Consider the following 22,656-nt stretch of genomic DNA (forward strand, 5'->3'; position numbering starts at 1 on the left):
CTGGTCAGGTTTCACTTGTTTTTGTCAGTTTCTCCCAAAAATTATGTGAATTTTTCAAATCAGTACCTCACATTCAGTTCTGTAGTTTCTCTAGGGGTGATTTTGGGGAGAGATCCCATAGCCTGGGATATTTTGCCATTTCATCAGGAACTACAAAAATATGATTTCTTTGTTACTTTTTTTGTACATTTGAAGCAACCTGTCCTTTTACAGTTATTTTAACCCCTGTACCTTTTTGTGTATGTTTCTCTTGCTCCACTAAATCTCTGAGAGGAAAATCACTAACCATTGATTATCCAATTATTGCCATGTATTTAATATCCAATTATTGTCATATATTTAATATCAGATAAGTTAAAAGCCTCCTTGCCTTTGTGTATTACTTTGCAAACATTTTCCAGAGGCTAGTACCTCTATCCCTAGCTCACAGTTCAGGAAATAAGAAGGGGAGGCAGACAAGTAGTTTGCCCAAGGACATGGATAGTCCATTAATAAACATGAGATAAGCAGTCAGTCAGTCTTACCGGCACTCAAACAAATTCATATTAAAGTTGGTCACCATTTTTCCTCCACTAAATTATCATGAGACAACAGAGCGTGAATGAAAGCGCCAATGCTAGACGCAGACTTGCTATCTTAAAAATCCCATCTCTGCTCATTTTCTAGCTGTGTTCCCTTGGATAAGTTTTAACTTCTCTTTGCCTCTCTCTTCTACATTTGTAAAAGGGAGATAATAGCAGCACCTACCCCCTAAGGTTGATACGAGGATTCAATGAAATATGTATGTTAAAGCACTTAGAGCAGTACATGGCACATAGTGAGTTCTATAAGTCTACTGTTTATTATTAGCAAAAAAACCAATGTATTCATTTGCTGGGACTAGGATAACAAAGTACCACACACTGGGTGGCTTAAATGACAGAAATATATTGTCTATCAGTCCTAGAGGCTAGAAGTCCAAAATTTAGGTGTTGGCAGGGTTGACTCAACCTTCGGTCTATGAAAGAAGGATCTGTTCCAGGTCTTTCTCCATGGCTTGTAGATGGCCATATTCATGGTTACATGGTGTTCTCCCTGTATCTTCACATCAGCTTCCTTCTGTGCATTGTCTGTGCACAAAATTCCTCATCTTATAAGGATACTGGTCAAATTGGATTAAAGCCCAGGCTAATGCCCTTATTTTAATGTGATTAACTTTTTTTAAAAAAATTTGTTTTTACATTTATTTATTTTTGAGAGACAGAGACAGAGCACAAGTGGGGGAGGGGCAGAGAGAGAAGGAGACACAGAATCCAAAGCAGGTTCCAGGCTCTGAGGTGTCAGCACAGAGCCTAATGCAGGGCTCGAACTCACAAACTGAAATCATGACCTGAGCCAAAGTCGGACGCTTAATCGACTAAGCCACCCAGGTGCCCCAAATGTGATTAACTTTTTAAATTCCTGTGTGCAAATAAAGTCACATTCTGATGTACTGGGGTTAAGATTTCAACATATGAATTTGGGCATTTACACAATTCAATCCATAGCAAACAGTAACAAATAATAGATTTTAGTTTTGAGAGATATTCAGATACTACTGATGGTATTGCAAATTGACTCATTCTTCTTCAAAAGCAACTTGGAGAGAGAGAGAGAGATCCACATATATTTTATGAGATACAAAATATTCACATGTTTTTGTTCATAAATGTATTCCATTTCTGGGAATCTAGTCTATGAAATAACCTAAAACACAAAAAGTCCATATTACATGATACTGATCATAACTTTGCTTATAATCACAGAAAAGAATAAAATAATTATGTCTAAGAGGAAATGTTTAAATTGACTTCATTTGTTTTGTTTTGATGTTTGAGAGAGAGAATGTGTGTATGAGAGGGGGAGGGGCAGACAGGAGGAGAGAATCCCCACATGGGACTTGATCCCATGAACTGTGAGATCACATGAACTGTTGAGATCTCATGAACTGTGGATCACTGAGCTACCCAGGCGCCCCTGTTTACATTTACTTGAATGAAAAATTCAATAATTTGTAATGATTATAATTTTTATAATTTGTGTAATATTATTTGAATATTAAGAACTATATGGGTGTTGAATCTAATACATGAAAAATAGTTGGATTTATTTATGAAAATATTACTATTCTGTGAAAAGATTAGAAAGGAATACATAAATGTAATAGTTTTTCTTAGGGTAATAGGATTATGGACTCTTGTTGCTCTTTTTTTAAACACTATTGTTTTTACTGTAAAATGACCATCTTTTTAAGTGATCTATTTCAGCTATTTCGGATAACTCACTAAGTCATTGGCAAATTTTGACATAAACTCAAAAACTTATATTCCTTCTTGCATGTTCTAAATTACATTTTTAACAGTAGTTAGGGACGCCTGGGTGGCTCAGTCAGTTAAGCATCCAACTTTGGCTCAGGTCCTGGCCCATATCGGGTGAGTTTAAGCCCCATATCAGGTGAGCTGGAGCCCTGCTTCGGGATTCTCTCTCTCTCCCTCTCTCTCTGCCCCTTGTGGGATTCTCTCTCTCTCCCCCTCTCTGCCCCTCACTCACTCAAGCTCTCTCAAAAAAAAAAAAAAAAAAAAGTAGTTAAAACCTCATTTAGTTAATTTATTGTTTGTGGTGGTAACATACAAATTGTATACATGATTGAACTGGTAAAAATCACTGATACTTTTTTATCTTTCAGTTAGGACACTAAATAGATATAGATTTTATACTTAAAAGAACATTTTTTGTGATATCTCTGAATTATTTTAATTTTTAGATTTAATTGTAAAACATTCCAGTTAGAGAAAAATATAAATTACACCTTGAAACCTAGAAATAAAATTAGGCAGATATTAACATTTGATCATATTTTCTTCAGATCTTTCTGTTTTGTGTTGAAAATAAACCATCAGAATTGTATGTAGAGCTTCATCTCTCTCTCTCTTCCCTCCCTCTCTATAATTAATGACTATGATAGAATCAGGGTTTATTATTTCCATTTATGTTTTGAATTTTATGAGTTTGTGTTTGAGTATGTGTAAATTACATATGTATTATGTAGTATATATTCAGTATATTATATAGTATGTATTCAGTATATTATACATTATATATGTATTCAGACTATAATATATACACATAACTATATGTTTTAAATATTATCATATTAGACATAGTCATATAGACCTATATGAATATATATATTAGTACTGTCTATATTTTAAACTTTTAAGAAAAGGTATCTTATGCATATCCTGTTGCAACTTGTTTGCTCAATCATTTTGTTTTGGGGTTTTGCACATTATGATTCATGTAAATCTAGTTCATTAATTTGAAATGGTATAGAGAGTTTTACACTGTATGAATAAACCACAGTGTTTATTCACTTCTCTGCTCAGCAGTTATTTATTTTCTTGCTAATACAGTGTTGCATTGAATATCCTTGTGCATACCTTCATATGCACATGGGTAAAGATTTCTCTAAAGTCTGTGTCTAGAAGTGAAACTACTCTGTGGTAGAACATACATGTCTTCAGCTTTTAAGGCATTAGCACAGTGCTCTCCAGAGTAGTTATCCTAGTTTGTTGTATTCCTTTCAGATTTTATAAATGTTTTATTTTGCTTTTCTAGGCTTCAATATAACTGCAGGTGTTGACGAAGAAACAGGATTTGTTTATGGAGGAAATCGCTTAAATTGCGGCACATGGATGGATAAAATGGGAGAAAGTGACAGAGCCAGAAACAGAGGAATCCCAGCCACTCCAAGGTAGTATTTATTTGTATTGTGCATATATAATTATACCCTTTTTAAAACCACATACTTACGGAATCTTTTATTCTATTAACCACGAAGTCTTCATATTAAATCGGTCAAAATCTCCCTCCCTTCATCCACTCCCTCCTCTCCCACAGCACACACACGCAACTCTCTTATTACAAGTCATCAAGGAAAGCTGTCTGTTCTTTTCAGGGAGTTCTCATGGGGTGATTCCCGACAAGCACCTCAAAGGAGTGATTCGTTATTATTATGATTCGTTATCTCTATGGTTAAGATCTTAACCTAAAATGCTTTCATTGTAAACATTTCATGATGCCCATCTTTCATGCATATAGAAAACACCCCATTACCCAGTCCTTTTTGAAATACTTTTAATTTCTGAACCTTTTATCCTCCTAATTTTTTTTGTCTTTTCTCCCATTATTTCTTTTTATGGTTTTAAATGCTTAATATAGTATCAAGTCTGAGAAACTCTTTTCTTATTCTAAAATTTATCTTCAGTCAGAACTGTGAAAAAAATCATTTAATTATAGCTATTGTTATATGCTTTGCAAACTCTTTTTAAAGCATGTTTATTTCGGTACGTTATTAGGTCTCATACTTCGCTTTCATTTTCCTTAAAAATGAGCTTTCAGGGGCACTTGCGTGGCTCAGTCGATTGAACATCCAACTCTTGATTTCAGCTTAGGTCATGATCCCAAAGTCACAAGCCCCGCTTCGGGCTCTGTGCTGGGCATGGAGCCTGCTTAAGATTCTCTCTCTCCCTCCTCCCTCTGCCCTGTTCCCCAACTTGTGCTTGCTTTCTCTCTCTCTCTCTCTCTCTCTCTCTCTCTCTCTCTCTCTCTCTCTAACTCTCTAAAAAAAACCAAAAAAACAAAAAAAAAAACACACTTTCAAATTACTAAGTATACTTTCCCTGGCTTTCTCCAGTCCTTCTATCCCATGTTTTCTGTCTTTGGTACTCTGTTTCAATATTCTCTGATGCATTCCCTGCCTTTTCCAGCTGCCATTTTCTTTAACTCCATAATCACCATTCCACTTCACGGAACTTTTTTTAATTGTTAAGTAGGTAAGCAATGGCAAAATAATTAGAGGAGAGATTTCTTATGTATGCAGTATACATTTCAATAAAGTGAGGGGCTTTTCATAGTTGTTTTTATAACATTAATTATACAATTCATCAGAATTATTTATTGAATGCCATTTAAGTAGTGCTTAAATGACTCCAACCCACAGAGTAAAATTTATTTTAATTTTAGAGATGGGTCTGCTGTGGAAATTGTGGGCCTGAGTAAATCTACCGTCCGTTGGTTGCTGGAATTATCCAAAAAAAGAATTTTCCCTTATCATGAAGTCACCATAAGAAGACATGGTAAGCTGTGCATTTTATTTAAGAAGAAACTTCAAATGTACAGTCTATACTCTTAATCTACATAATCATCATTTGACTCAATGAACTAATATTAGAAAACTCTTAAGATTAAGAGGAAAGAAAGAACATTAATTTCCTACTATGAAATTGTAACAAACCTGGTTACTAACCATATTTTTATAGCAACTTTGAACTGAGATATGAAAAACATCATAGTTAATTGCCTTATTATGCTTTCTTTTCCTTAATGTGACTGTGAGCAAGTTGCATTTTTGTGAACACTTATGAAATCTTTACATCTCTTTTTCTAGAGCTATCTGTCCAAAAGAAATATAATTTTAAATTTTCTAGTACTCACATTAAAGTAAAATAAAAAACAGGTGAAACTAATTATGATAATATACATTATTAACTCAATATGTGCTAAATATTATTTCAACATGTAATAAGTATGAAATTATTCATGAGCCATTTTACATTCTTTTGTGGGGAGAGTATTTTCTGTGAAATCCAGTGTATATTTACACTTCTGGCACTTCTCAATTCAGAGTAGCCTCATTCCAAGTGCACAGTAAATGTAACTTTATCAAACACGTTAAGAGTGATACAAAGACAAATCAGGGATCATTTACTGGAGTCTAATTCTTTTTGGTAATATAACAAAAGATAATTTTAATTTCAAGCTAGAGTCCTTCAAAAGACCCTGACAGTTGTAAGAAGTGGGTCATTTATTCCCTAAATATTACTCTTTGGCTGTAACTAAATGTATGGATTTCTTTGAATGCTTAAAAACTGCCAAATCTTTTATCAAAAGACCCTGACAGTTGTAAGAAGTGGGTAATTTATTCCCTAAATATTACTCTTTGGCTGTAACTAAATGTATGGATTTCTTTGAATGCTTAAAAAACTGCCAAATCTTTTATCATGTTTCAGGAAAGGTTGTGACAATCTCATACGATGAGTGGAACAGAAAAATACAAGACAACTTCGAAAAGCTATTTTATGTGTCAGAAGACCCTTCAGATTCTAACGAAAAGCATCCTAATCTGGTTCACAAACGTGGCATATACAAAGATAGCTATGGAGCTTCAAGCCCGTGGTGTGACTATCAGCTCAGGCCTAATTTCACCATAGCAATGGTTGTAGTAAGTGAATTGCCACTTTCAAATTTCAAAAACGTTGTGGTAGAGTGTATTTAGTTCTTTATTCCCATTTGTTTTCAAATTCATGTAGTTGCCAAAAAGTATATTGTTTACTAGCTAGTTTTATACCATCCTTAACCTATGACATTCGGTATCAAAAAACAGAAAATAATAGATGATGACTAATGGAGTGCTTACCAATGTTTTTCTTATCATAGCACACATAGAAAATAGCGATATTTATACAGTACATTGGTCAAAATTGATTAGGTTGATCATGCCAGATCCAACTGCTTCAGTTAGCCCCAGGCCCCGCCCAACTTGAAAGCTGATGGCATCCGTATTTGGGCACACCTGTGCTGTGACCAGTGAGTGCCTCAGCATACAAACTGAAAAGATCTAGACTGGTGAACTAATGAAAGTTGCTTCGACTCATATTCTGTTTCCTTGTTGTATTGCTGCAATTCACTCTAGAATTCTAGACTCTATTTTACCTCTTAGTCTAAAAATAAACTGTAAGAACAGTAAAATAGAGAGGGTATGTGTTCTTCCATGACTACATAGCTGTCTCCACCTTGTCAAAAAAAGCACTAAACATGGAACTATAAATTATAGTAGAATAAAAGCTGCAAAAAAAGAATAAAAAATGCAAAGGTACATAAAGATAGCTTCTACTCAATGTGCATTTGATTTCATTTAACCATTACAATAAATGCAGATTCTTAGCCACCAGTGTTTTCTCTCCTCCATATCACAAGTACATTTACTTGTGCTGTTAGAGTGTAAGTCATTCTGTATTTTACTATGACCCCAAAAGCAAAAAATGACTACCAGATATACTTAAAGGAAGCTATTGCAAACATCCTGAAAAATGAATTAGATGGGTTTAAGTGTGTTCTGCCTTCATTGTAGCTGAGGCAGCTTCCTTTTGGAGCTCATAACTTTCTTAAAATGACACAAGGAAATAATCACATCTAACAGCTTTGCTCACTTCTAAGGCCAAGAGCAACGCACCCACATCAGCCCCATAGCATTAGATCCGGTTAAGCTTCTGCACTTGAAATGAGTTCTGACGCACACTGTATTTTTAAACCGTTTTCATTTCTGAGTTTATGAATAGTTTATGTTCCACTGTGGGTGGAAACTAATTCTTTTGTGATCTTAAAAAGTTTGAATATTCACTTTTGATATTCATTAGGCTCCTGAGCTCTTTACTGCAGAAAAAGCATGGAAAGCTTTGGAGATTGCAGAAAAAAAATTGCTTGGTCCCCTTGGCATGAAAACTTTGGATCCAGAGTAAGTTGGAGTATAAATATTAAGAATATTATTCATATTATATTTAATATATAATTATATTTATATTTAATCTTGGCATGAAAACTTTGGAACCCCAAGTACGTTGGAGTGTAAGTATTAAGAATGTTGTTGTTGGGGCGCCTGGGTGGCTCAGTCAGTTGAGCATCCGACTTCCGCTCAGGTCATGATCTCACAGCTTGTGAATTCGACCCCTGCGTCAGGCTCTGTGCTGACAGCCCGGAGCCTGGAGCCCGCTTTGGATTCTGTGCCGCCCTCTCTCTGTCCCAACCCACTTGCATTCTGTCTCTGTCTCTCTCAAAAATAAAAAAACGTTAAAAAAAAAAAAAAAAAAAAGAATGTTGTTGTTGATGTTTATATTGCATCAACCATAATTTTTTTGCTTGTCAGTAAACTCTAAAATTGTATTCAAACTGAGTTTTTAAGAACACCATCTGTATCTTCATTAAACATCAGTGTTCACATGCTTGTCCTATATTTAATAATCAATAAGTTTTATGTTTATAAAACTAATATGTCATGAATATTTCCTAATGTTTACTTTTTCTGATTGTAAAAGTAATACATGATTATTGTGAACATTGGAAGTATAGACATATTGTCTCCTCAAAGACAGCCTTTAAAATTTTCCAAGTTATTACCCCTAGCAGTTCCTTCCATATTTCTTTTTTTTTTTAATTTTTGATTAGTTTATTTATTTTGAGAGAGAGAGAGCAAGTGTGAGTGGTGGAGGGGCAGAGAGAGAGAATCCCAAGCAGGCTCTGCATTGTCAGCACAGAGCCCAACTCGGGGCTCGATCTCACAAAATGCAAAATCATGACCTGAGCCGAAATCAGGAGTCAGACATTCAACCGACTGAGCCACCCAGGCATCCCTGCTCCCATATTACTAAGTAATGTGTGTATGCAGTTGTTTCTTGATTTTTTTATTTAAAAAAAAATTTTTTTTAACATTTATTTATTATTGAAAGACACAGAACATGAGCAGGGGAGAGGCCAAGAGATGGAGATACACAGCATCTGAAACAGGCTCCAGGCTCTGAGCTGTCAGCACAGAGCCCAACACGGGGCTTGAACTCACAAACTCTAAGATCATGACCTGAGCCAAAGTCGGATGCTTAACTGACTGAGCCACCCAGGTGCCCCTGTTTCTTGATTTTTTTTTTAAATATTAGACACTATTTGGTTATTTCTTGTGTTAACAGATGAGGACTTAACTCTATCCTCACCACCAACCATTTCCATCCTTTCTGTGTAATTACCCCACTATTTTTATTTTAACCAATAACCGATTTTGTTTTTACTTTATGATTATGTGTTTATGCCATTTTACATTTCTTTTCCAACTTTTGTTTCTTCTTGAGTTTCTAATGGCCTCCCTGTTTGTCTTCTGTGATTTTCCTTTAAAGTCTGATGCCCAAAATTAATTTGCTTTCTATATCAATAGGTGACAGAGTTCCATTTCTATATAATACCCTCACCTTTGTAGAATTTTCCTAATTTACTATGTACTCATTTCAATCTTGAGATGCAGACTTTTTGTGTGTATGCTTATCCATATTCTGAAGTGTTCTCCACATTTTCAGACGTGTTAGAAACCAATGATCAAGACTAAAACCCACAGTTAAAGCCTACTCATTTGAAATAAGTAAATAAATAAATAAGCTTACTCAGGTGGCAAGTTCTGTCTCTCACTAAAAGAAAAAAAAAAGAAAAGTAATAATTAAACTGAGTATAGATAACTATCTTGTATTTGTCACAATAAGCTTGTAATACTTTGTTTAGTTTATAACTGTGTATAAATTTTCTGTGTCCATTTGGTTACTATTTGTAATGATAATGTACTAAATTTAATTACTTTTTAATTAGTACTTTTAATGTACTAATTTTAATTACTATTTGTAATGATAATGTACTAATTTTAATTACTTTAACTTACTGGAGAAGTTTAAAAAACAATCTTTCCAGGGTACCTGGGTGGCTCATCGGTTAAGTGTGAGTTCGAGCCCCACATTGGGCTCCGTGCTGACAGCTCAGAGCTTGGAACCTCGTTCGGATTTTGTGTCTCCCTCCCTTTCTGCCCCTACCCCACTCATGCTCTATCCACCCCCCTCAAAAATAAATAATTGTTAAAAAAATTTTTTAAAAACAATCTTTCCAATATATAATATTTATATTATATTTAATAAAATCTTTTTAATGTTTGTTAATTTATTTTGTATATATTTTAATTATAATAAGTGTATTAGAAGCTTAGTGAAATAATTGAATTTAACCAATATTTAGTGTTAGACTAACTCCTTGAAGGCAAGATACCTGAATACTTTATATTTTTTTGTATTAGCCAGTAAGTATTTGTTAATCATTCCCTCACACAGTATTAAAGTGTTCTGGGGGTGCCTGGCTGGGCTTAATCAGTAGAGAATGTGACTCTTGATCTTGGGGTTGTGAGTTCAAGCCCCATGGTGAGCAGAGAGTTTACTTAAAAATAAATAAATAAACAAACAAATAAATCTTTTAAAATGAGTTGTAAAAAAAAGACATTCTGAGCCCAGTATATACTAATCTAAGGTTAATAGATTTGGAAGACAAAATAACTTGATTATTTCTTTTACCTCTGCTATTGAAAAATCTTTCTTATGTAATGTCTGATCTTTTTCTAACCTAAATTTCAATAATTTTGCAGTGATATGGTTTACTGTGGTATTTATGACAACGCTTTAGACAATGACAACTACAATCTTGCTAAAGGTTTCAATTATCACCAAGGACCTGTAAGAATTTCATTTCTCTTTTCAGAATTTTCAGCTTAAGTTATTTTTCAAATAACTTTATAAATATTCACAGCTCTTTTTTTTTTTTCCTTTACTTTTAAATCATCTTTTTTAGGAGTGGCTATGGCCAGTTGGCTATTTTCTTCGTGCAAAATTATATTTTTCCAAATTGATGGGTCCAGAGGCTAATGCAAAGACTGTGTTTTTGGTTAAAAATGTTCTTTCCCGGCATTATGTTCATCTTGAGAGGTAAGCTGTTGGGCAGCATGTAATTCCCATAACAGTATTTAGTCAATTTATTAGATATTAGGTAAAAAAAAACAGCTCCTAGAATTAGTTTCTGTATACTCTAGGTACCCCAATGAAATCTGAAAGCTTTACTCTTATTTAACATGACAAATTCAATGATGTAATTTCACCTTCTTTTAATTATTTTAGGTTGTTATTTATTTTGATTTGAAGACTTGATATTGTGTGATTTATACATGTCAAATAGTCTGATTTTTTAAATTTCATGGATATTTTTGGGTATGGTTAGAACAGAATAAATAAAAAAAACTAAAAGTTCTCAGCCTGGGCATTTTGAGTTAGCTGATTTAAAGATTTATGTGGTTGCCAGAGGGGAGGTAGGTAGAGGGATGGGTGAAATAGATAAAGAGAATTAGAGTACACTTATCCTCATGAGCACCCAAGAAATGTATAGAATTTCTGGGTCATTATGTTGTACACCTGAAACTAATGTAACACTGTATGTTAAAACTTTTTAAATTTAGAATAATTTGAAAAAATAAATAAAATCAGAATAACTTAAAATTAAAAAATAAAGATATATCAATAAATAATTTTCAGAAATGCTTTATTATAGGGGCACCTGGGTGGCTCAGTTGGTTAAGCATTTGACTCTTGATTTTGGCTCAGGTCATGCTCTCATGGTTCATGGGATCGAGCCCCGTGTCAGGCTCTGCACTGACAGATTCTCTCTTCCCTCTTTCTCTGCCTCTCCTTCTCTCTCTGCCCCTCCTTCTGTCTCTCTTGATAAATAAGTAAACATGTTTTTATATTTATTATACTTATTATACTTATTATAATTAAAGTATCAAGGTTGGTCTTTTGACTGTTATCTCAAACCCATTTGTCACCTCCTTTGTCCGAATTATTGGAGATAAATAGTGTCAGAGTTATGTGTCTTTATAAGATGATACAAAGATAGTTGAAAGCTAGCTTAATTTCCCAAATTCTAGATTAAACCTAAATACAGGTATGCCTCAGAGATGGTGTGGGTTCAGTTCCAGACCACCTCAATAAAGCAAAAATCACAATAAAGGAAGTCAAATGAATTTTTTGGTTTCCCAGTGAATGTCAAAGTTACATTTATACTGTACAGTAGTCATTAAATATGCAATAACATAATGTCTAAAAAAAACAATGTACATACCTTAAGTTAAAAATATTTTATTGGGGCACCTGGGTGGCTCAGTCGGTTAAGCGTCCAACTTCAGCTCAGGTCATGATCTTGCAGTCCATGAGTTCAAGCCCTGCATCGGAATCTGTGCTGACAGCTCAGAGCCTGAAGCGTGTTTCAGATTCTGTGTCTCCCTCTGTCTCTCTCTGCCCCTCCCTCACTCACACTCTGTCTCTCTGTCTCTGAGAAATGAATAAACCTTAAAAAAAATTTTTTTAAAAATTTATTGCTGGGGTGCCTGGGTGGCTCAGTCAGTTAAGCATCTGACTTCGGCTCAAGTCCTGATCTCGCAGTTCGGTTCGTGAGTTTGAGCCCCGTGTCAGGCTCTGTGCTGACAACTCAAAGCCTGGAGCCTGCTTCAGATTCTGTCTTTCCCTCTCTGCCCCTCCCCCACTCTCTCTCACTCTCAAAAATAAACGTTAAAAAAATTTAATATTTTATTGCTAAAATATGCTGATTATCATCTGAGCTTTCAGCAAGTCATAATCACTGACCACAGATCACCATAACAAATACAAGAATAATGAATAAGTTTGAAATATTGTGTGACATACCGAAATGTTACACAGATACCAAGTGAGCAAATGCTGTTGGAAAAAATGGTGCCAGTAGACTTGCTTGATGCTGGGTTGCCACAAACCTTCAATTTGTAAAAAATAGCGTCTACAAAGTGCGGTAAAGCAAAGCTCAGTAAAACAAGGTATGGCTGTATATATACAGCTTATTGCTCAGAATTATTATGCATAAACAACATTAATGTTCTCTCCTTTATTACAAGAGCATGAGGGACTTCCATCATCACCATGAATGTCGTGTCAAGCTTTCTTTTTTTTTTCAGTTTGTTTTTATTAGCTTGGATGTAGTCACAGAAAACCCAATCCTGCCAGAATTCTTGTACCTCATCTAGAAACTGAGACTGAATCTGTGTGATGTGAACATTCTTATAATTCTATCCTTTGTTGCCCCAGTTATTGCCACAGTATTTCTCATTGTTGCCACAGTATTTCTCATTGTTTGCATCTATTTTCTCTTTTTTTTCCCCTTTTGTCCATGAAAAGTAAGAGTATCTTACACTGCAGGGATCACTTTTCTACTTTACCTGTGATCCCATCCCTCCCACCTGTGTCCTGACTTTGCTCCAGTAATTATCCTTTCTTGGTATTCCACTTGATCCTTCCTTCTTAATCTAGAAAGATCAGCCCATCCTAAAATAAAGTGCTTTCATACTGTTCCTGCCTCTAGCCCTGTCCTATCATTCTGTTTTCTTTTCAGCTCACTTCCTATAGGAGCAGCCTCAATCCTTTTGCTTTCTGACCCCTTTCCACCTTCAGTCTGGCTTTTGTTTTGCCCTCACCACTCTGGTGAAGCCACTCAACAAGATTCTTTCAGGTTCCCAGATCCCATGACTTCCTTTCAGTTCCCTTCTTTGACATTCCTATAATATTTGAAATTGTTGCTTTCTTCTTTTCATAAAAAACCTTATGCTATCCAGGGGCACCCAGCCGGCTGAGTCAGAAGAGCATGCGACTCTTGATCTTGGGGCCATGAGTAACCTACTCTCCACACTGTGCTATCCACTACCATGGGGACTCGGCTCACCCTGCTTGCCCCAAGACATAGGTGACCTTTTGTCCTTTTTGGGCCTGACAGTCCCACACTAGACCACACTTATGTGCGGATGCCCCCTCTTGCACCATCTGGGCTCTGGGCCATTCCCACCCTTGGTATGAACTTCTTCATACCCTTCAGGCTCTGGCATCCCACCCTGTGCTGTTCCTGCTACCCTTATGTCCTCTCCCCCCCAGTTGTGGTCACTGACCTCCTTTGTCCCACCTAATGACTTGAGGAATGAATTTCTTTCAGAAAGGAAGGAAAAGAAGACTTCTTTATACCAGTATGTATATGTTCCATGTTCTGGTTCCACATAACAATTGTGAGCAGTATATTATTGGTTCTATTAGCTTGTTTTGTTTAATTTCAATACTGTATTAGTTTGCTGAGTCTGCCATGACAAAGCACTACAAAGTGAAAAGCTTAAATAAGGAACTTTATTGCCTCACAGTTCTAGAGGCCAGAAGTTTGAAATCAAGGTGTTACTAGGGCCATGCTCCCTCTGAAGATGCTAGGGAAGGATCTCTCCCAGCCCTCTTTCCCAGCTTCTGGTAATTCCTTGGCTTGTGGTAGCATAACTCCAATCTTCACATGACTTTCTCTCTGTGTGCATCGCTTGGTCCAAATTTCTCTAAGGACACCAGTCAAATTGGATTGGGGGCCCATCCTATTCCAGTGTGACCTCATCTTAACCAATTACATCTGTAAGAACCCCATGTCCAAATAAGTTTACATTCTAAGGTACTGAGGGTTGGGACTTCAACATATGAATTTTGAGGAGGACACAGTTCAGCCTATTACAGATACCCTGGTACCTAACTTAAGTAATTTGGCATTTTACTCGGAAGAAACTTGAACACTTGGAAGCAAGTTTCTATATTTTGTACTTCTCTGTGATGGCTTTTTAAATATGGTACATAGCTGGTGTTATTATTATTAGTTATTATCCAAACTGTCTCCATATTTACTTAAGGGAATTATGTTTCCATACTTATGAAAAATTTAATGCCTACAGAAGAGTATAATGTAACATACACTCTTCACACAGCCATGAGTTACAATGTTATAATGGTGAAACAAACACATTCCCATAACCCAACTTTAAAAATGAAACAATACAGAATTCTGGATTTTTTAACTTTATGTTTCATGTTTAAGAGATTACACTAAAATTAAGAATAAAACTGAGGGATACCTGGGTGGCTTAGTTAGTTGAGCATCTGAGTCTTGATTTCTGCTCAGTTCATGATCTCACAGTTCATGAGATCAAGCCCCGTCGTTGGGCTCTGAGCTGACAGCTGCAGCCTGCTTGGGATTTTCTCTTTCCTCTCTGCTTCTCTCACTCTCTCTCTCGATCAATAAATAAATAAACATTTGTTTAAAAGAGAATAAATTTGAGGGGCACCTGGCTGGCTCAGTTCCAAGACCATGCAGCTCTTGATCTCAAGGTTGTAAGTTCAAGCCCCATGTTGGGTGTAGAGGTTACTTAAATAAATAAATAAAGTTAAAAAAAGAAAAAAGAAGAAGAAACTTGATATGGAAACAATACTGTGTTCTGATAATAAGACCTGATAATTAGTTTACCTCTCTAAACCTCTTACCTGCTCTGTGAATACGGATGATTATGGTTCTTGCCTTTCAGGGTTGCTGTGAGCATTAAATGAGATAATGTACATAAGTCACTTAGTATTAAAACATAATAAATACTAACTGTATTATTCAGTAGAATGAGAGATTAGTATAGAAATTCATATTGGTTTTTTTTTTTTTTTTTTTTTGAGAGAGAGAGAGAATGCAAGCAGGGGAGAGGGGCAGAGGGAGAGAGAGAATCAGTCTTAAGCGGGCTCCTTGCTCAGTGCAAGCCAGATGCAGGGCTCGATCCCACAACTCTGGCATCATGACCTGAGCCAAACTCAAGAATTGGATGCTCAACTGACTGAGCCACCCAGGTGCCACCAGATTTGTTTTTAATTGGCACTATTTTCCTAGTCATAGCTCTCAGCGTTTCTTCATTATTCTATATTAGTTTTATAATTTTGTCAAAATCTACATAATTACAATTTGAATTTCATAAACTTAATTTGAAAGTACTAAAATTAGACCTGAGAGGATATTTGTCACTCTGTATATGCTTAGAATGATAGTTTCTTCTGTTTTCTTTTTTTAATGTTTATTTTTGAGAGGTGGGGGGGGAAAGGGGCTGAGAGCAGGGGTACAGAGGATCTGAAGCAGGCTCTGCACTGACAGCAATGAGCCCCATATGGGGCTCAAACTCACCAACCATGAGATCATGACCTGAGCCGAAGTCAGGCACTCAACCAACTGAGCCACCCAGGCACCCCCTGTTTTTAATACATAAAAGGAATCCTTTGTGTTTGAAGGTCTTAAATCCCAAACACTGAATATCAAAGAATAATTTTAATCTAAATTCTTTATACATAGATCTTTAGAATATCCTGTTTTATTTTGTAGCAAATGACTATATATGATTGTTTTTCTGTACTAGCAAGGAAAACCACCAAGTTATTGCCTATTTTGTTAATCCAGACAAGATGTGTTAGATTGTATCTCATAAAATGTCTTTTCTTTCTTTAAGATCCCCTTGGAAAGGACTTCCTGAACTGACCAATGAGAATGGCCAATACTGTCCTTTCAGCTGTGAAACTCAAGCCTGGTCAATTGCTACTATTCTCGAAACGCTTTATGACTTATAGCTGATTCATGGATATGTATGAAGTATGCAATTACTTGTATTATTGAATGCAAGATCAAATATAATATAAAGGGTTTATATGCATAGGCTGAAGTTATTTTAAAAATCTAATTTATATAATAATGATGCCCAATTAGGTAAGACTTTAAAAACAGTGATTTGTCTTTTTCCTTTCTTTTGTTTTGTTTTTAATGTACAGAGAGGTAGCTTTTGATTTGAATCAGGAAGAAAAACTATCATTACCAATGGGATGTTCTTTTGAATTCATGAAGTATTCCTTAATTGCCTAGAAATAAGAGTTTGAAATCCAGAGTTTGAAACAGAAAAGTCATGTAATCTTCCACTTGTACATAAGTGAAAATGAAGTATTAGAATGTAATAATGAAAGAAATGGAAAAGTATCTTCAAATTGTGGTATATATTTTCTTCAGTAATAATACATATTGATTATGCTGTGGTTAACTAATGTTCTCACCTTTTACTATATTATTCCTAGCACCTTCTACACTGCATTCGATAAATATTAACTGAATATTGACTCATGGAATTGTCTACCTACACTGTTATGTTCAGAAAGGATGTTCAGAACACAGATGTTCACTGTGTGGTTTTTTTTCACTAGAATACTAATATGTTTTTAATATAATGAATGCCATAATTTGCTTATGTTAATGATGCATAGGATATATGAAAAAACACAAGCATTTAAGAATTTATTTCCTAAAAATAGTTTTGTAAAATTAATCTTGAGTACGAGTTTCCTACTATGAGATGGTTCACATTCTCGAAATGCACATTGTTGGGCATATTTATGAGAACTTTAAAGAAAAACATGCTATATTAATTTTCTAAAACTTAACAATTATTTTTAGTTTGTGTGCAAAAGTGTATTGATAGATCATAGCAGATACTAGTTTCCTATTAACTAAAACCTACATTGACAAGTTTAGCACTGAGAAAAATCTTGGTATAATAAAAATACAGATATGAATTTAGTAGTTCTCTTGAATTCAATAGAATCATTTGAAAAGTTTTTCATGACCTTAAATCCAAAAAGTCATAAAAGGAAAAAAGGTTTTTAACATTTATATGAGTTAATATTTTTTAATAATACTTATTCTCTAGATGGATTTTTTTTATTGTTTACTATTTTTGCCTCAAGAAAACACTTAAATCAGATCATTATACTTTTAGTTGAAAGAAAATAGTTGCAAAAATCCTTTCATCACTATTTAATATTATTCAGTGGTATATTTATAGCTAATAAAATAATGGTACAGTAATACTTTTCTCAGTTAAAGATAACATACCCAACCATCTTAAGTATGATTAAGAAATAAAAATAAGAAAAGAAAGTAAACTAAAACTTTTAGGTAGTAAAAATCTATGAATACAGAAGATATCAAATACCTATGCTTAAAAGCTCATGTAGCTTAATGTATACTGCACAGTCTTCCTCAAAATGGACTGTACTTTAGAAATAGTTTTAACTAGGGGCGCCTGGGTGGCTCAGTTGGTTGAACATCCGACTTCAGCTCAGGTCATGATCTCGCGGTTTGTGGAGTTCAAGCTCCATGTCCGACTCCATGCTGACAGCTCAGAGCCTGGAGCCTGCTTGGGATTCTGTGTCTCCCACTCTCTCTGCCCCTCCCCTGCTCACACTCTGTCTCTCTATCTCTCTCAAAAATAAATAAACATTAAAAATTAAAATAAAAAGAAATAGTTTTAACTAGCTTGCTTTTTTGGTTTCCCAACCTAAAGCAGATTAAATCCTAGAAATTTAAGGAGAGTTGTGATATTAATCTGATCACTGTCTATAAATACATTCATTTCCAAGTTTCCCTTCCTTCTTCATTGCTCAATATATAACTTTCTCTAAGCTTTGCAGTTAAAAGGAATGACATTCCTTGAGAGAGAAAACCATTAGTTATCAAAGGTTGATGCAGTTATGTTGCTCTACTTTAACTTCTATATTAAAGATAGTAAGAAAAATAACTGAAAACCAATGTATTTAATAAAAGCAAGAAGTAATAGTTGACAATTAAATAGGATGAATGGATGGATGGATGGATGGATGGATGGATGGATGGATAGGTAGATAGATAGATAGATAGATAGATAGATAGATAGATAGATAGATAGATAAACAAGTTGAGAACTTCTAAAACATAACCATACTGGGTTGTAAGGCAATTCCCCACCTCAGTAATTTTTAAGGATATCATGTTGTACTAGAAAATTAAGTGGTTGATATTCCAATAAGGAATATTAGGGAAAGAACATTGTGATAACCTGCATGATCTTTTTTAAAGTTTAAGAAGGCATGTTAGACATTATTTTATCAAAGGTAGTTAAAATAATGGTTTTAGACTTTAGAGGCATAAATGTCATTTCACTAAAGAACATCTAAATAGAATGCTTCATTCCTGAATGATGTTGGATGATGTACCATTATATTATGTTTCGGCAATGGTTCTATGCCTTGGTTCCTCACTAATCCAGATCAATCTTACTCTTTAACATGAGAAGTAAGTTTGCCAGTAGAACCAGTATGCTGTGATAATTTAATGTTTCAAGGATAGTTGAGGAAACATTAGACCTGTCATCGTATCTGTGGACAATAAAACCTATGTGAATTGTAATCCATTTCTGATATGTCTTCAACTGCTACATCTAGTAAGAAATGTCATTTTTATGTCTGTGTGCCAAGAAAATAAAAATATTTTCTAAAGGACTATATTTTGCTTTCATTCCATTATTTACCAGTTAACTGATCTTTTGATGCCACTACCATTTATTCAGGGCTTGCTTATTTGGGGTATTTATTTTTGGGTGTTTATTTTTTGCAGGATGTATGAGGGCAGAAAGAAAAAGAAGAATTTTAGGCTGTTTGGCAATGTATTTAATTAGCCAAGTTGAAATTAGGAGCAAAGCATACTTATTTTAAAATTTTGTTTTACTTACTTCTAAGAGACAGAGCATACGCAGGGAGAGGGAGACACAGAATCTGAAGCAGGCTCCAGGCTCTGAGCTGTCAGCACAGAGTGTGATGTGGGGCTCGAACTCACAAACTGTGAGATCATGACCTGAGCTGAAGTCAGGCGCTTAACCAACTGAGACACCCAGGCACCCCAAAACATATTCTTGATATATAATTAGATTGGTTAGCAACTATACACTTTCCTGGTACTTCTTGACACCTTTTACTCTACCATGAACTTTTTATTTACCTTTCATCAATTTGCTAAAAGGCAAATACCATAGGCTAGGATTGATATAATGTAGATGTGTGCTTCCTGCAGTGGCCAGAAAGATTGTTTCACTTTTAATTATAAGAATAACACCTAGTGGGGTGCCTGGGGTGACTCAGTCAGTTAAGCGTCTTGACTTTGGCTCAGGTCATAAGAGTTTGAGCCCACATCAGGCTCTGTGCTGACAGCTCAGAGCCTGGAGCCTGCTTCGGATTCTGTGTCTCCCTCTCTCTGTTTCAGCCCTGCTCATGCTCTGTCTCTGTCTCTCTCAAAAATAAATAAACATTAAAAATTTTTTTTAAAAGAATAACATCTAGTGACCAAAGTTGATCCATTTAGTCTTTGCCTTAATTACTTCATTTTTCCTGCAGATATATCTCTTTATCTTCAGATAAAAAATAATATAGAAATCCAAACTTCTATCAAACAGTTTTTATGAATGAATTTGTCAAACTGATCAATGTGCCAAAATAATAAACTGAAGCACATTGTTTAGTTTGGGTTTTTTTCCATTTGTATTAGCCTTGAACTATTAAGGAATACTGATACTTTATCATTTTGGCTACAGTTTTTTCTTAATATTTTCCTTGGGTTTTTTTTTTTTTTTTGGTTAGAAGTATTTTGTTTAACTTACAAAAAGCATTTGATTTTTCTTTAATCAAGTCTTTTCATGTTTATCTTTGTGAACTCTTCAATGTCTTCAAAATTTAATCAACTTCATTTAATAATTTAATAAGCTTTTTCTTCTGATTTAATATTTAGTGTTTTATAGCAGTGTCCAGTAATGAGGTGAGACATTACTTGGGTTTTTTCCAAATTGTTATATTCCAAACTCATGAATTGAATATGACTGGTAGTGATTCCTTTTTTCAATTATTTAATTTCTGGGATATACTATTGAAATTATTTGTGCCGTTCACTCATTTAACTATTATAATATTTTGTTTTAATATTTTTAGAGTTATTTCTTGCCAATCCCCTACTCTCCTTTCTTAGAATCCTGTTTTATGTACCCTCCTTTGTTCTTCTTAAGTATTTCTACATATCTGAAAAGTATTCTCTTACTATTTTTACTAAACGTATACTCACACTGTAAGTTAATGAGATTAGAACTGGCATTTACAGTATTTAATCTCATCTAACAACATCCAAAAAAATTTTTTAGCTTGCTGAAATTCTTACTGATTTTTATGTTTTTTGTTGCTATTATGTACATAATCCATTTTGGTTCAACTTAACAGCCAATTAGTTGGAATAACAAATTCAGACTTGGGGCGCCTGGGTGATTCAGTTGGTTAAGCATCTGACTTTTGGTTTTGGCTCAGTTCATGATCTCACTGTTCGTGAGATTGACCCCGCAGCGCAGAGCCTGCTTGAGCTTCTCTCTGTCACTTTCCCTCTGCCCTTCTGCCACTTGCTCACTCTCTCTCAAATAAATAAACATTAAAAAAAAAAAAGAGTCATGCCCTAAGTCACACAACACATAAATTACTGAACCAAGACTCCACCATTAGTCTTCCTACTACAACTCCCAAAGATCCTCAAAATTGAAGGTTTCACAGTTCTTGCCATCATCCATCCATAGATCAAGCATGGCTATTATCAGTTGCCACCTGATTATAGAAATCATTAGATCTTGCTCTATTTAGGTCTGGACATAATCCCTTATCACCCGATCAAAATGCTGTATCTGCAGTCATCTGCCTTAATAAGGTAACTGATCTATTTCTGGCTAAATATTCAGACCCCAAGTGCCAAGCATTGGTTACGTTACACAACTTGGATACATTTGCAAATATAGGTGAGGCAGAAAAAAGACAATAAGGATAAGAATGGTTAAGAGATGGCCAACTGTCAAAGTTGCTACATGAAAATTTTGGTAAGAAGTTAGAATTCACTCTCAGGCATGAAGAATACTAAAGGAAGCAGGCTATATCTATGGAAGTTTACCAACAAATATGGCACTTAACTCTGCAGATGTTCAATGTTAACATTTATGGTAATTAATGATTTTTGAAAGTGCAAAACTAAGCACAAGTCTTATTAGACACCTTTTATTGTAACATAAAAGTGCTCCAAAAATGACTCATCTTAACTCCACATCACCTTCGATAGTTCACAAAAGTCTCACGTTTACCTGACTCGATTCTCATCTATTCCCCTCTTTCTGTTTGCACTCTTGTCTTATGCTCAGACTAATATAATAATTTCTTTGTTGATCACAACTTACTTTGACTCTCATAGAATTATGAGGAAAATCTCTTGAACACTGATTATAACCCATCACTGCTCAGAGGACATTTGGGATCCTCTACAATCTGGCCCAATCTCTTTCCAGTCTTGGTGCAATGACACTTTGCTCTTTCCAAAGCTGATTACTTGCCTCTCTGAGCCTTTGTTTCTTCAACTGTAAACAAAGAATGATGGTAATACTTGGTGCTTGGGTGGCTTAGTCAGTTAAGCATCCGACTCTTGGTTTCTGCTCACGTCATGATTTCACGGTTCGTGAGTTTGAGCCCCACATTGGGCTCTGTGCTGATGTTGTGGAGCCTGCTTGGGATTCTCTCTCTCCCTTTCTCTGTGCACCTCCCAGCGAACCCTCTCTCAAAAAATAAAATAAAATAAAATAAATACATAAATGAAATTAAAAATAAATATAAAATTAAATACATAAATAAATATATATATAATATACATATTATATATTTTTTTTAATTCTTTTATTCTTTAAAAAAAGAATAACAGTAATACCTACCCTATAGAAAAGTAAAGATTCATGAAGGCAACCCATGGTATATCAGGATTAAGTATGACAGCATGTGGGGCATTGGGGTGGCTCAGTGGGTTAAACATTTGACTCTTGATTTCAGCTCAGGTCATGATCGCAGGGTCATGGGATTGAGCCCCGAGTCAGCCTCCATGCTGGGCATGGAACCTGCATAAGATTCTCTGTCTCCCTCTCCCTCTCCCCCTCTCCCATTCATGCTCATGCTCTCTCTCAAAAAAAAAAAAAAAAAAAAAAAGATTGATGGCATGTGACAGAACCCAAATGACAGTGCCCTACATGAGATTGAGGTGCAGAGGTGTGCAATCCAAAGCTAATACACTGATTCCATGGTCATCAGGAACCAAGGCTAGCAACTACTGGACAAAGTACATTCTATCATTTCTCAGGTATAAAGTGAGCTCATTGTCTCCTAGATATGAGCAGAGGTGTACAATAATCTATTCACT

At 35.1% G+C, this 22,656-nt stretch overlaps 1 protein-coding gene across 2 annotated transcripts in view; it reads left to right on the forward strand.

Annotated features, from left to right (window-relative positions):
* The window catches only part of AGL (amylo-alpha-1, 6-glucosidase, 4-alpha-glucanotransferase), an 86,802-nt gene extending 67,897 nt beyond the window's left edge, over window positions 1-18,905 (forward strand). For both annotated transcript variants that reach the window (XM_043575655.1, XM_043575656.1), the window contains exons 28-34: window positions 3,637-3,772; window positions 5,044-5,156; window positions 6,090-6,301; window positions 7,497-7,594; window positions 10,298-10,385; window positions 10,501-10,634; window positions 16,055-18,905. In XM_043575655.1, coding sequence (XP_043431590.1) covers window positions 3,637-3,772; window positions 5,044-5,156; window positions 6,090-6,301; window positions 7,497-7,594; window positions 10,298-10,385; window positions 10,501-10,634; window positions 16,055-16,172 — 899 coding nt within the window. In that variant the 3' untranslated portion in view covers window positions 16,173-18,905. The remainder of the gene's footprint in view (window positions 1-3,636; window positions 3,773-5,043; window positions 5,157-6,089; window positions 6,302-7,496; window positions 7,595-10,297; window positions 10,386-10,500; window positions 10,635-16,054) is intronic.
* The last annotated feature ends 3,751 nt before the right edge of the window (window positions 18,906-22,656 follow it).

This window comes from Prionailurus bengalensis, chromosome C1, assembly GCF_016509475.1.
Source record: "Prionailurus bengalensis isolate Pbe53 chromosome C1, Fcat_Pben_1.1_paternal_pri, whole genome shotgun sequence".
Lineage (NCBI taxonomy): Eukaryota > Metazoa > Chordata > Mammalia > Carnivora > Felidae > Prionailurus > Prionailurus bengalensis.